This window comes from Manis javanica, chromosome 4, assembly GCF_040802235.1.
Source record: "Manis javanica isolate MJ-LG chromosome 4, MJ_LKY, whole genome shotgun sequence".
Classification (NCBI taxonomy): Eukaryota; Metazoa; Chordata; class Mammalia; order Pholidota; family Manidae; genus Manis; species Manis javanica.
Window position 1 is genome coordinate 54,246,590 of NC_133159.1, and position 16,311 is coordinate 54,262,900.

General features: G+C 35.3%; 1 protein-coding gene across 2 annotated transcripts in view; it reads left to right on the forward strand.

The window, feature by feature from the left end:
• The window catches only part of PDE4B (phosphodiesterase 4B), a 549,746-nt gene that overhangs the window by 192,050 nt on the left and 341,385 nt on the right, over nt 1–16,311 (forward strand). The window contains exon 1 of one of the 2 annotated variants that reach the window (XM_037024341.2): nt 8,223–8,632. The exons of the other annotated variant lie outside the window; for it this stretch is intronic. Coding sequence (XP_036880236.2) covers nt 8,397–8,632 — 236 coding nt within the window. The 5' untranslated portion in view covers nt 8,223–8,396. Of the gene's footprint in view, nt 1–8,222; nt 8,633–16,311 lie in introns of those variants that run through there. 2 annotated transcript variants of the gene reach the window in all.

Sequence of the window (16,311 nt, forward strand, 5' to 3'; positions counted from 1 at the left end):
AATGATCAGGTTTCTTTTACAATTACCTATGGTGCTGCAGTTGGCAGTGGATAAAGACTTGCTTGGGAAAGTGATCAGGATAAGAGAGACAGATGGGGAGTCACCCAGACTGCATTTATTGAAGAGTTTTTTCTAAATAACTACAAAAGGCATCAAACCTTCTTCTGTTCCTCAGTGACAGTGCCCCCAAGTAGTGGCATTAAGGACTAATTATAGTGAGAGTGAACTTTAAGAAGTCAGTCTAGATAGCCCAAGATTCAAGTCCCACAAATGCAAAGAAACAACAAAGTTAAGAATGCAAACTTTGAAGGCTTTGGGAAGAGTATTGATAAAGTAAAGGGTTATAAACTATAAAACCAGTTTGAAAGTTTCAGATTTTTTAAATTATATTATTGTATTAAAGGTTCTGTTTCCAATCATGCTCCATTCTGTTTCTATCTCTGAATACATCTTTAAATCCTGGACAGAATGTGTGGGTCAGCTATTTGAGAACTCAGAAAAGTAAATGCTAGCGGGCAGATTGGGGAGAAAGTCTCAGTTGTTAGAAAACAAACAAACTGAATTGAAAATGGCAAGAATCTTGAAAAGACACTTTACCAAAGAAGTTATATGAATGACAAGTAAGCACATAAAAAGTTTATCAACATGAGCCATTAGGGAAATGTAAACTAAAACCAGTATGAGACACTGCTACACATCTATTTCAACTAAAATATGAAAAGAAAATGTGCTGGTGAGTCTGTGGAGCCCCTGAGAACTTTCGTGTAGTGCAAAGGAAATGCAAAATGATGCAGCCATTTTGGAAAACAGTTTGACCTTTTATTATAAAGATGAATGTGCAGTTATTATATGACTCAGCAGTTCCACTCCTGGGTATGTACCATAGAGAAATGACCACATATATTCACACAAAAAACCTGTAAGTGGATATTTGTAACAACTCTATTCATAATAACCCCAAACCAGAAATGGCACATATGTCCTTCCCTTAGGGAGTCGATAAACAAACTGTGGTACATCACACAACAGAAAACTACCTGGCAATAAAAAAGAATAAATTATTCATAAATGTAACATCTTATCTAAACTTCAGAGACACTGTGCCCAGTGAAAGAAGCTGGTCTCAAGAGGTTAAGTACCTAATGATTCTGTATATATGGCATTACTAAAAAGACAAAATGGTAGTGATGGAGAATAGATCACAGATTGCCAGGAATTAGGGGTGGGAGGAGGATATGACTATAAAAGTACAGCACAAGAGAGTTTTTGCAGGTGACAGAACTGTTCTCTCTGCTGGTTGTGGTAGTGGTTACATGAAACCACATGTTAAATTTCATAGAAGAGTGCACCCAAAAGGTCAAATTAAAAATAAAAGGGATGAAAAAGTAACCAAGGTAGCTTTACAAAAATATACATTCTATTTTAAAGTCTTTGCTGCACAGCTTGGCATGCTTACATACAAAAAGTCTCCAGACTCAAATTTTCCATATGTTAATATTGTACTGTTTCAATGGTATTAAATATTTATATGAAATTAAATTTAAGTTAGATGTTAATACTAGAACTTCATACCCAGTCTTGATAGATAAAATCCTATTTTCTTCATTATTAATCAAAAACCATCATAATTAATGTTGCTGAATTTTAAAAAATTGTATTAATAGAATATGCAGTGAAAATAAATAAGCCTATCTTGATTGAATCCACTATTTTAGAAGCATTGTCTTTATTGATATGTATTCTGTACCCTTTTTAGACTCAGACTATTAAAATATTAATTTAAGAAAATATTGTTCTTGTAAAACATGCAAATATATACTTAAACATGAAATGGATCCCTGAATACTATTCTCTCTTATAGAGCAATGGAGTGAATTTGACTTAATTTCCATGCGTGCTGTATTCATTCTGATGTAATGTCTGTACTATCATAGTTAATTGGTCTTAAACAGGTAATTATTTACATTTAAAAATTTTAATGATAGATTAATACTATATCCTTTTTTTCTTACATATTTCACAGAAGACTGCTGACAGAGTAGAAAACAATAAAAAGGTAAAAGCTCATTTTAGAGAAAGAGGTTTTCCCAAATGTGTCTTTGTTTTTAACATATATGTCCCTACTATCCTATTCATTTGAAATCACACTTTTAGGTAATTTGCTGACAGGTTAGTATTACCTTTGGGTACTGTAGTGCCCTCTTTTAATGCAGATTTTGCAACACATACCCTGAGAATAGTTTCTGTCCTTGACTTCAGGTATCTGACTCATCCTTGCTAATATATCTTGATGTTAACAATGACCTAGGAAACAAAGAGAGAAGCTTCCTTAATATTTTTGTCTATGCAGTCTGCCTTCACAGAATGTGCCTCCTGAAAGAAGCATGTAATTACTGTGCCCAAACCAGAAAGCAATGTGAGGAGAAGGCCTAGCACGTTTATCCTACCTGTACACCACCTAGTTAATAGAGATTGCAACACCTGGGCATCCTGCTTTTGCATGGCAGTGAGAGTGTGAATATAATAATAATGATAATGATAATGTTTTTTAAAGAACAAAGAAATGCTAGTTAAAATGGAAAACATAGCCAAACTGCTGTGATTTAGGAAACTTGTTTTGGAATCCTTTGAAAGCTCAAGTACAACAAGTCAGGGTATTGATTGAACTAGCTTTTGAGATAGAAAGATCTTGGACTAACAAGAGGACACTACATTAATATTCTATTTATATTTTTTATCAATAAGTATTAATCAATTAGGATGCAATGTCAGGCTCTAGAGCTATAAAGATGAGTAAAATCGTATATGTCTTTGGAGAGCTCATAGATTAGTCCAGGAGACAAATGAAAATATGTGCTATGATCTACAAAACATTTGAGAGATGAATCTAGTGCTGGTAGAGCACAGATGGGATGAAACAGCTGACTCTGTCTATGCAAGCTGGGAAAGATTTCATTGAAGCATTTTCATTTGAATTTGGCCTTAATGGATAAGACATTGTATTCTTGGCAAAGAAAATAAAGGAATAGCACTTCAGGCAGTGGAAACTGTATAAAATAATACACAAAATCATGAAAGGGTTACTGCTTAATGCCACTATAGCTCTTACTTGAATTTGAGAGAGATAGTTTATCCCATTTTTGTCTAAAACCTCTCTCCTTTGTCTTATTCTGCACTGAGGAGATCACTCATTCAGTCATCCAACAAATATGTATTTAAATGCCAGCTATGTGGCCAGTACTGTTCTGGATATTAGGATTATATGAGTGAAAAAAAAAAAGAAGTCCTTGCTTTCATGAGACTTAAATTCTAGGGGGAGTAAATGATGAAAAGCAGTAATAAGTAATATATTCTATATTACATGCTGACTAGTACTATGAAGCAAAATAAAGCAGAATGGGGAAGGTTACAGTTTTACATAGAGTGATCAGGGAAGAGTTCATCAAGCACATGATATTTGGCAAACACCAGAAGGAGGTGAAGGGAAAAAGCATGCAGATACCTCAGGGAAGATGAAACTTCCACCTCATGTTCAATGAACAGAAATGAGGTCAGGGAAGTTGGAACAGAGAGTGCTCAGGGAGAGAAGGAGATGGAGTCAGAGAGGAACTGAGCTGAGGAGAGGGAAAACTTAGATAGGGCCTTTTAGGCCATTGCATGGACTTACACTTTGCTCTTGGTGTAATAAGGAGTCACTGGAGCAATTTTCTTTCTTGAATAGTCCTGTCTCTAAGAACCGTGTAACCATGCTCTAGCATCTAGGGTATAAGCTTCCCACCTCCTCCCTAGGATTCTGGTGACATAATAGGTGATACAGGTTAAAACTGATGTTTCTAGACCACCATGTTACTAATGGTGAGTAAATAAATAGCATCATAAGGATAAAAATGAAGCATTCATATCATCTTATAAAGATAATGTGCTAGATAACTTCAGACTTTGGGACATGTAGTACTTGTGAAGATAAACTTTTAATGATATAACTAGACCCTCTGAGAGCAGGAATTCCCTTTTCTGTCTCATTAGGTATCCTCTCTTATAAGAAGCTTGGTGTAGGATCAACTCCTTAAAAACTATGCAATTTTCTCTCTTGATATTCTCATCTGAAAATGGGCAAAATTTTCAGGTGCATTCAGTCTACAAATATTTATTGAGTATCTACTCTGCCAGACTCTGTACCATACTCTAGAAATGAATAAGACTCGGCGCAGTCCTGTAGAACTTATAGTTTAATACCATTGGGAGGCCCAATAAGGACTTCAACAGCAATTGTCTGATATGTTGATAATGAGGGCCAAATGAAATAATTTATTTAAAATGCTTTCAAGAATATTTGACACCCCGTAAGTAAATAATAAATGTAATCTACCTCTCTGTAATCCCTTAATTCTTAGACATGTTCAGTTAATTGTTCTTCCCCAAGATGGCTAGACAACTATTTTCATTCAGTTGAATGTGACCTTTTTTTTTCAATTATGTTAGAATAATCCTCTAGTTCCATTTCTTCAAACTGAAATAGAGAACTTGGGAGAAGTTGCCATCTGTGGTATGTGGAGTATTCTATTGAAAGAGGCTATAGTTGTGTTTTGGTGTGTTCTGTATTCATGCATGATCTTGTCTGACAGAAGGAAGAACCTGTGAATCTTTAATTGAGTAGAGCTTAATGGCTGTGCTAAGATGGTGATGTTTTAGAAAAAGAGAATTGGCCAGTGATATAATAATATCTTGATATTATTCTTGATAGTCTTAAATCTAATTCTCTTCAAAAAGAACTTCTGGGTAAATTGTCTTCTCAAATATCCAGCTTTGTATTTACAATAAATGTGAACCATTTACATCTTCAACATTATGTGGAATATTATTGCACAGAACCTGCAGTTTTGTGTCTTTAAAACACTTGAGTTTTATAATAGCAGTTAGTTAAAAATTGTTCACTTTGTTTCAAGGAAATTTATCCCAGGCTAACTTATAAAGCCTGAAAGGTATTGAACATACAAAGAATATAATTATTTTCATTAAAATAATTTCATTGCAAACCTATAACCTTTAAAAACTATTTTAACAATGTTATAATACTTATAATACTTGAACTGTAAGTTTATCATTTTATTTGGTTGTAATTAATTTGCTTTTCATTTCAATTTGATGAGAAATCAATGTTTTCAATTTGTCTGCATTTATAAATAACATATTATTGATTGTTATTGACCATATAACCCTATTCAGATCCTTTGATAAGATTTTATTATGATAAATTCTTGATTTTCATTGCTTTGACAGGATGTGCATATCAGGAATTTCATTATTTAAAATTGAGACATAGTTATAATTGAAATCCTCAAATAATTCCCAAGGACATCTGCACACTAATAAATTGATTCAGAATTAATCATTTCTCCCTTCGAGGTGGCACTGCTAAGCATTACATGTGTATAGGACGGTTTTCAGTTTGTTTCTTTAGCTCCTTCCTAGGTACTCAGAAGGTCACATAAACTGTATTTGCTTTCTTCTGGCTCTTTCTCCTGTTCTGGCTATCACTCTAAAAGCAGTATATTCCTTGCTGAAATACAGCAGAGTGCTATCTGCTTTCACTGTGCTTTCATTTACTTTTCCTTAGATACCACCTCTTAGATTCCCACCTTCTAGATTTATCTTGGTTTCAATATTTAACACATTTCTTAGTTTTCCTTTGGTATTTTGACTCTTTCATGCATTTACCTGTAAAATCCATGACAAACTGTAATACATTTACCTGTGAAAATGCATTTCCTTTCTCAGAGGCAACTAATTCAGACTTTAAAAATAGTCTTTTAAGTTGTGTTTCAGTTAACTGTCTTTGATATTCCTAAAGGTTGGAGTAGGTAGAGTTAGCAGACTACATATTTTTGAGAATTTTATTTCCTAGGATGATTCTCAACGTTTCTTTGAGATGTTGTCTGTCATAGTAGGCAAAGTAAAAAGAATAATGTGAATTGTTACATTATGTCACATAAATTGATAGTAAGAATTGGAAAATAATTATAATTGTACTACAATGCTGCTTTAGATAAGTTTATCTCAACATTTCCTTATCTGAAACCCAGTTTACATACAGCTAAATCTGGACTGTGAAATTGCCACAATTTGGGGAGGGAAACAAAATCTCTAAAATGCTTGCTGTATTTTGTCAGCCTTAAAAAGTAAATATGAGAAAGACCTTTGTGACCTTGAATTGCTTATATTTTTGCAAATAAGTCACTTTGAATATTGGCAGGATCACATAATCTTATGTTCCAGCTTTAAGTCCTATTATTGTTGGAGGGAAGTTCTTGCTTAGTTTTCATAATGCAGTAAATGATAGATAGCATCAACATTTTCAACCATGATATTACCAGTAATCCATTCTCAAATAGGGCAGTTAAAATATCTTCAAATATATAAAGAACATGAGCTACAGCCCACCTGGACAAAATGACTCTGTTGACCTTTCTGTGTCATATAATGAAAAAGCACCCAATCAGGACAGGAAAACCTGGGTTTTAGCTTTAGCTCTAACGTCAACTACAAATATGACTTTGGACAAGTCATTGAAGTTCTCTAGATTTGTTTCCTTGTCTTTGAAATGAGAAGCTGAACAAGGCTATTACTGGGATTCTCTCCAGCTCTAAAATTCTATGACTTGGCTTTTTTTCATGATATATTTTTAGTATATTATTGCAGTATTGATGTTTTCCAAAGCAGTACCTATAAACTAGGAGTTTAAATCCTTCCTATTATGTTTAAACCACTTTCCCCATGGGCTAGTGTGGGGTTGAATTTTTCCTATACACAGGTCATAGTCTGCTCTGATTCAGCCCTTTAGGTATTGAATGAGAGTAAATGACATATATAAATGATTTTATAAAAACGGTAGTCTTCACACCTTAGAGGAAAAAGTAAATTTTTCTCTCTTTTAACTGAAGTCTTACTGTGAATCATTACTTAACTGTCACTCTTGCTGACTAGCCCTAGGTCTGCTTTGTCAGATTTGTATGAGATCAGGCTGGTCCTGGTGGCAGTCACAGCCATTAGACTTTTTGCAAAATTGTACACCTCAAGCATTATAATATTCTTTTTACTTCCATGTGCCTTTTATAGTAGAGAAGCTGCATTCCAATATATTTCTAAATGAAATTTCAGTTTACAATGATCTGCCTTGGATCTGAAGACATTTTGTAGACTCCTCTGCTCGTATGTCTCACTCACATGCCCTTGTGCATAGAGTGCACACACACCCAAGCACACACAAGCTTGCAAGTAAATGTGCCCATGCAAAGACATACGCTGTCCTATATAGCTGCTTGCACACACACAGACACATGCATGATGCTTGACTTTGGACTCTGTGCTTGAAGTGGGAACATTCATTTTTCCCAGTTGTTACCTCTATTTTTGTTCTGGGGAGCTTTGACTTTTGGAAGTGACTTTGCATTTAACAGAGAGTCACTTCTGTGGACAGCCCATGAACAATGAGCTTAAACAGAAGAATGAGGGTAATGTTCATTGGAATAAAGATGAAGCTTTAAATTCCTCAGGGGAATGAACCAAATCCAAGGTTTTCCTGTTAGCTGACATTTTTTATATTGATGCTGTTTAGGATCTTCTGGAGAAGGGAGAAAAACAACTCCAGCAAGTCAGCTCTGTCATTCAGAAATGGAATTTGGGGGGCTCTTTTAAACTAGGCTTTTTGAGAGTCCCTGATTTAATGTTTTCACTGATGAGGACAGTAGCTTTATAAATCTTGTGAAAATCTGAGCGATGGAGGATGTTGTTGAGAGGGAAACACAGTGCAGTTGTTTAAATAATCCTGGGCCAATAAGCACTTGGTGGGTGGAGTTACTGTTGTGTGCATTACAGAACAACATAATTCTGAATGGAGACTTTAAACATCACACATGCCGGACTGCTTTACTTCTGCTCTTTGTGCAAACAAAACAAGTGACTAGTTAACTGGGTTTTGCTTACTATTCTTTAGTGAATGGTGCTTGTTTTATAGGATTAAAAAAATACATGTAAAGGATTTATCAGAAAACCTTATGAATATTTCATGAGTTGATATATTCAGCTGAATGAATTCAGTGAGTGTCAGTGTGTAGCTTGCAGACAAACCTCATCCACAAGGAGGCTACTGACATAGGAAGCACTTTGGCGCATTTTCAGAGGCAAAGCCAGGCTGATATAGCTCCTTGTGACAGCCTTACTTGCCATTCTTCGAGTATGCTGCTCTTGCTCTAAGCAGCTCATACACTGGAGCCACGGCTTCCTAAATTAAACTGGAAACAGTTTGTAGACTTATCAGTCTCCTAACCTACAGCTGTGCATCTGCTATGTTTGAGGTTTTTGTTTTGGGTGGTGAAAGCTAGCACTCCATATAAGACATGACAGCAAAAGATTCTTCCAGAGAACTTACTGCTTCTGAATCTGAGGTTTGCATAAAGACTTTCAAGGAGCAAATGCACTTAGAGCTTGAGCTTCCGAGACTGCCGGGGAACAGACCTACATCTCCTAAAATTTCTCCACGCAGTTCGCCAAGGAACTCCCCATGCTTCTTCAGAAAGTTGCTGGTGAATAAAAGCATTCGGCAGCGTCGTCGCTTCACTGTGGCTCATACATGGTAAGACAGGACTTGGAAGTTTTTGCGTGCTTTTCATTAGCAGCAGTGATTTAGAAATGTAGAAAAGAAAACATCTGAATTTTGTTCATAAAACATACCAAAAGTGTGAAGTGAATGGCGAGCAGGTCAGCTGCAGAATACGTAGTGCACTGTGCAATACGTTAGCATCGTGCTCCTCGCTGTTCCCAGATAAAAGATGCCTCTAACTGTAGAGAGTCTTTAAAATTACTGCTTATACAAATCCAGGCTAAGTTGAGGTAAACTGAGTATTGAAGGAGTTTAAAAATTCAGTTTTTTGTTTAATCTCTGTTAGGTGATAGATGACTTTTCTGTGTGTTTTGTAGTGGTTGATGATATTTTTAATAGTATATTTTTGGTACAAGAATAAGTTTTTTAACCTTGGCACTAATTTATTTCTTAAGGCAATGTGTAAAGTCAAACTTAATTTATTGTATTGCCATATCTGTGGTGTATAAACTGGTGGGTTTTTGACTTATAGACTTTATCTTTATACTACTTAAGGAAAGGGAAAACTAAGTTCCCAATTCTGAAATTAGATTGTTAACTGATTTTATTTATGATTCCAATTGCTATTATCTTTAAGATCCTTTTATTTTAAAAATGTGACTAAAAATTTATAGATTATAATAAGTAAATTCCCAGTTTACTGGGGGAATGCCAAGTAAATAAATTCAAAAGGCTCCAAAAATTTCACTGAGCCTACTACCATCAATGCATATGTTATAGACACAGGAGTAGCTTCCTTAAACCAACATAATGAAATGTAAGAAAAAGCACAATTGAAAATAAATAAACTTGTAAAAGCTAGGTCATTTCAGATTTCTTTGAAGGATATATTTTCTTTCAGATTAAGATAACCTGTAAAACTGAGTATCTGTACCTATGGTTTTTACTTAATAGGGATATAGCAGTAAAGAGAATATCTCTTCAATTAATATCACTCTTTTAACACAGTGACTTAGTGACTGCATGTAGATTGCCAACCAACATAAATGCAGGATATCTGATTTTCAAAAATTAATATTTACTTGAATTCTCTTCCCTACTTGTTCTGAAATGTTTGTGTGCCTAATCTATTACACAGTGTCTGGGAAATTCAAGTTACCTCTTGAAATATGTAGTTTGTCTTTGATGGACACCACTGTTTAGCCAACACATACTTTACCTAGCTAGAAATAACATGGTTAATTTTGCTTTCTGACAATGGGCTGTTGTTCATTAAACTGCTTTATTGGAGAATATTTTTTAGTCATCTTTTTGAAGGATTAAATATTATTTATTTAATTATAATCCCATAGTTGTAGTATACAGGTGATTAGTTTTTCAAATCTACCAGTGGTAACATTTATATACAGAGGACGTAATATGTAAGCATGTGCTCATTTGAAGAAGTCCTCTCTCTCATGGTTTATCCCACCTCAATTTGTGTGTATTTTCATAGGATTTACCTAAGTAGTATGACTAAACAGGAAGTGGTACACAGGTGTATTGTTAGTTCATTTTCATAAAAGGAACAAAGGTGGAAAACACAATGAATTGACTCATATATTTTACTACTTGGGTTAATAATAAAAACTACTATTTTGACCAGAAGGACATTTAATTTTAATAGGCTAATTTTCAGATAATGGTAAATTTTCATAAAATCTTGGTAATATTTTCCTTATTGTAGCATTCCTGAATATAATAATGTGGCCTTTCTCTTACTAAGAATAGACGTTTCATGTGTTAGGAACATGGAGCTATAAATACCAGATTTTTTCTTTTCGAAAGAACCCAAATTTTAAAATGATTAAAGAGCCAGTTTCACTCATACATTATACAAATGTTCTTGCAGCAAGTTACAAAAAGAACAATTGAATAATATCTGAAGCAACTTAATGCTATTAAAGTGATCTTCTGGCTGAGTGAAAGCAGAATTTCCCACAAATTGACAGAAAGTGAAACACACGATTCTGGTATAGGCTTAAGTAATTCATTAATCATCAAACTTACAAAATAACTTTAGTTATGACCATGATTCATGTTCACTTTTTTCCCTCCTCACTTACACACTCTCTTAAATTTCTTAATAGAGCTTTATCACAGTTTGTTCTTAGCTCCTGATCAAGTCTATATTTGTGTTTATTTTCTCCTGTTTTATCTGATTGTTTAAAATTTTTCAAATTTATTTTCATGGAATAGTCACTGAAAGTTTGTTTTTGGAAAATGTACACATATCTTATGTATTTGACCGACTTTCACTAATTTTAAAATCACATGCTTTTTTTAGCATTATATATCATAGCTACATGAAGAAATCAGTGCATAAGTACTTTATTTTTTGCCTCTTTGTCATGATGAAATGTAACCATCCTTTCATGATCCAATTGATATTTTCCAAACCATGCATTTAAGTTAGAAATTCCAAGATATGCACTTCAAAGTCTCTAAAAATATGTTATTACTTTATGTTAGACAGTAGGCTTCTTTTAAGAAGACTGGAAAGTTTTGACTCCAGTGTTGAAATTAAAGTCATTTTCATGATGTAGCTACAATGCAGAAGTTAAAGTTTATGTCTAAACACACTGAACAATTTTTTTTTATCTTTGGTTATTTGTAGATTTTATATTTTGGTCAGATAAACATGTAGTTCTGGTTTTGTAAACCCAAGTTATGAAGTGTGGGCTAGTGGCAGATTTAAGAAACACTTGTGAAATACTGATTCTGGGATTAGTTTTAAAATATCTGGAAAAAGTAGCTATTCAATGTATTGTCACTAATCAGAATATTTACATAATCCTAAATCTGAAAGGAGTTGGGTGATTATCTCATTGCTTCCTTTTATTCTTGGGTAGACCACAATTACTCCATCTCTCACATATGGAAATCTGCCCTGTTTTTAAGACTGGAGAAAACAGCTTTATAACCTCATTTTGTATATAATTTTACTACTTCATAGTCCAGATATTGGAAAATTCTTTCTCATGATCAACCTATATATAATGTATAATATTTAAAATCTGTTTTTTAGTCCTTAATGGGTGTTAAGGAAAGACTTGTAAGAACCTCCATGAATATGAAGATCATTATTAACTGGTCCCAGGCTTTTCTTTTTTTAATCACTCATATAGAATTGAGCATTGCTATAAGCAAGAAAGGAAAAAAATCTGATTCAACCCACATAGATTCTAATGTCTAGTATATTTTAAATTCTCTACTAGAAGAGCATATATTATCTCATGTAACTTTCATTTGAAATATAAGAATATTCTAAATTCATGTTCTTTTAAATATTACATGTTGTGAAAGAAATGAAAATTGGTTTCGCTTCTTCCAAGTATTTCTACTCCACAAATCATTATTTGACTCTAAACCACTGTCACAAATTTCCAAATTCTTCTTTGAGTCCTGAAACCCAGAAGTGGACACTCCACATATCGTTAGATGATATGGGAACATATAGATAAAAAGCATGTCACACATTTCAAAGTGTCAGGGGAATGTTCAGCACTGCTGAATAGAGGGTTAGGGAAACCAATGCCAGAATCCTCAGGTCAGTGTATTATTTGTCCCTAACTCCAAATCAGGGGTGACAATTTCTGAGACATAATGTCTTACGTCTTCCTAAGTTATGTGGTTTGCTTTTTCCTGACTGGCACTTGCCACACAGTGTCCAGATTTTTCGACCTTCTCTCCTTTGCTGGTATTCCAACCTTAGTCATCAGGTGTCCACCTTCAGCAGCATGATGCTCTCTGAAGAAAGCTACTGACGATGGTGTTGAATGCATCCTAAGCCCACTGCACACCTCTTCCCTACACTCTCCTCCTGAAGAACAAATGTACTGGTGAGCACCACCCTCCATTTGTCTGTCGGTGCTGGCACATGGGAAGGTGCTTACACCAGGAACAACACTTTGAATTAGAGTTAATATTAGAAAAAGAACTTGTGCTTTCCTTCCTTTTCCCCATGTAGTTCTACCTATAGCTTGGAAATCTTTCTTCACTTTAACAAAAGTTCATAAAATATGTACTTTTATGCCTCATATTTGAATGTAAAAGTATTAAAAGACATAGTTTGTTCTCTAAAAGAACTTATAACTGACAAGACAAAGCTAGAATAACTGTAGAAAAGTAGAAAGAAAACCATGAATACAGTATATGCTTATCCTTCCTCTGAATTTTAGGTGCATTTATTATGTTATACAATTTAGTCCCAATTTGTTAGCCAAATCTGCTAAATCTGTGCCTGTGTATTATTGTTGAATTTCCTTGAATTATTTCCTAGCAATAGTGAAGATTCTTTGGGAAATATCTGTCTTTACATATTTACTGACTGAACATTTGAGCGAACAAAACCTTTTTTGAGACCCCTGCTCTGGGTTTAAGAGATACAATTGAGAAGGACAGAGGCCTGGCCTTCAAAGAACTCATATATCACCTGGAAAACAAATTTTTGCATTAATGAATAATCAGTGGAGTGTAAGTAATGCTATTGAAAAAATGCTCAACTTGTCATGAGAGCAGAGAAGAAATAAATACCAGTAGAAAGTGAGTCAGTGTGTTAGGGAAGGAATAAACAAGAGATGATATTTGTGTAACATCTTCAAAAAGGATTAAGAGTTTTCCAGAAGAAGAATGATAGGGTAAGACTTTTATTTTGGTCAAGGAAATAATAACCAGGTAATTCCATTAACAACAAACAGTATTAAGAGTTCACATTTGTGCAGCACTTAACAATGTGTCTGACATTGTTCTAAATATATTTAAATATTTAGTCCCATAGAGAGCCCATGAGTTACATAGTATTATTTCCATTTTATATGAAAATGAATGAGGCACAGGGAGGATAAATAATTTGTTACACAAGAAACTTTGTGTACACAAGTAAGTGGCTGAGCTGGGATTTGACTCAAAGCATGGAGGTAAAGGGTTTATTGGAGTTACAGCCTAAAGCACAAGGTGGCAAAGATAGGAAGGAAGACTGTCCCTGTAGATTGGAACCATACTATAGGGGTTCCAGTATCATAAACAAGACTTGGGGCTTTATCCTGTCATCAGCAGGGAACCACTGCAGGGTTGTGATAAGGGGATTGCCATATGTAGCTTTTACTTTGGAAGGATACTTTGCAGACAGTGTGGAGAATAGATTGGTGGGCAAAGAGATTAGAAGCAAAGGGAAAGAGAGAATGTACATTTGGAGATAATGACTTCTAATTATTGTTTATATCCCATAACACTGAAAACTTTGCTTATGACATTCTTGATGACTTAACAAATTAGTGTTTATGGAAACTGGGGGAAAAGTATGTACATTTGGTATCCTTTTTATTTATCACATAAATTGATGCTATGCAGAGTACTAGCTGATGTACCATGTAACAAAGATGCTTAGGATGATGGGTGGTTCTTGGGAAAATCCTAGAGCTCAGTCCTAACTTGCTACAGGTTCTGGGTTCTTTACAGAGATTACCTTAGTCCGCAGTATGAACTGCATGCCTCATAGCCTGAGTCTACTGCTTTAATCACAGCAAGCATTTGCCTAGTAATGAAAATCTATACATGGTGTCTTCCTGGCCTTTTAGTGTCCATAAGTTTTCAATATATTGTATTTTTAAAATACTGTGTAAAGGACTCTGTAAAGTAATGATGACAACCCCAGGACACATGCTGGAAGGTGGCCCAGCAAGCAAGCTTGCGGCCCAACTGCTAAAACCTAAGCTCCTTTTGTGAAATGCATTTGCTTCCCTTTCCCATTCCTCCCTGCTTTGTTGTCTCTCAGTTTTTCTCTGTGAATGTTTATAGAGTCCCTTTTTCTAACATCACTGTCAAGACATCCCAGAACATTATATCTGAGGCTTTTAAATGATTCTCAGAAAAGAATCTAAAATGCTTACTGTGATTTATAAAGCCTTACATTATCTGGCCCCAGGCTCCCTGTGACCTCATCTCCTATTCTTCAGCAAGCCTAGCGTGTTTCCATTTTGGGCATTTGCACTTGCTGTTTCTTCTGCCTGGAAGATTAGTACCCTGGTGTTGAGGTGGTTTACTCCCTTACTGCCGCTCAGGCTTCTCTTCAAATATCACTTGATATTTGAGTAGAGCTTTGCTGACTCTTCTATCTGAAAAAAACACCCTTTTACACTCTAGTCTCTTACTCTGCTTTATTTTTCTTCTTGGCCTTATCATTACCTGGAAACACATCACCTGACAAGGCATGCTTGTTTGGTATGTTGTTTTTTCCTTCTAAATTGCATGAGAGCGGGGATCTTTGTCTTATTTACTATATCCCAGGTACCTAAAAGAAAGGCTGACACTTAACAATATTTGCTGAAGAAAATAAAAGAAAGAATGAATATGGTTCCTATTCCTGCTCTTTATTCTTAGACCACTTATCTTTTAGCCTCATATGAAGGAGGAGAAAAGGAAGCTTAGTTAATACTTATCCTACAAGCATCCTTACTCCTTCCATCTCTAAATAGTTGTGTTCCTTTTCTGCCAGTAGTGTTACTCTAACATGCTTCCTATGTTACGTTCAGTGATATTGAGAGACAGGTTTAATTATAGAATCTCACCAGAGGCTGTTTAACATGGTAGACTATTTTACTAAGACCCTGTGCTCAGATCAAACTACTGAGCCTGTGGTGCTGTAAAGTACGTATCTGCACCACTGTGCAGTTGTGCCTTTGGTCATTCTTCACACATCAAACAGCACGATTGGTGCTTAGCTCTGGAACGCTCATGTCTCTCTCACTAACTGGCTGAGCGGAAGTATTGTACAGAGGACTCTATTTGTTACTTGGCCTTTAAAACGTTGGCATATTCCATATTAGAATGTCTAATTACCTATGTATTTCCAGTGATCCAACATTTACAATATTAACACTAGAGGGAGCTATAGCAGGCTGAGCTTTTTATAGGCCTTCCCTGGGGAACTTGGAAGTATGAGTCCCCTGATTTGCAGAGTAAAGAAATTGTGATTTCATAACCCTTGTACTCTAGAGAAGACATCACCAAGAATGAACATTTTCACTTGGTTCTGTTTCAATTTTTCTAAACTGATAGGTTGACACCTCTGTCACTCCTAGTAATTTGTCTGACACAGATATGTTTGAATCCCAGTGTGTACTTTAAGCTTAAAAAAAGGAATTTGTTGACCTTTTCAGATTGCTTCTTGCTAGAGTTTAGACAGGCTCTCTCTGAGGGAGAGTAGGAATTGCTGCTCCTCCGTACCTTCCATGGAAAAGAACACCAGTTACACCATGTGTCACACCATGCGCTCCCCTGGCAGACCCGGCTTGTCCCCGTCTTCCTGCTTCCCTCACAGCTCAGGCTTGCCGCAAAGTACACAGGTTGGGAATAAAGGGGTGGGGAGAGTATGCCTTCAAGGTAAACTGCTTGCAAACTGTGCTTTCTGGAACATCAGTGTTCTAGGCACCATTTTGTGGGTTCTTTGAAAAATAGGATGGTAATGACCGTTTTCCTGGTCCCAGGTCCAAACAAAGCAAAATGGGTGACTATAGGTTTGGAAAACTTTGGAGGCATCTCACACAGATTCCAAGGTCTTCGAGTACTGGAACACCACCAGCATAAGAAACAAATAAGTAGAGAGAAAAACCTGCTCTGTAGCTGTGCTTGAAAAAGTCAAAGGAATTTCCACATAATTTCTAACATTAAAA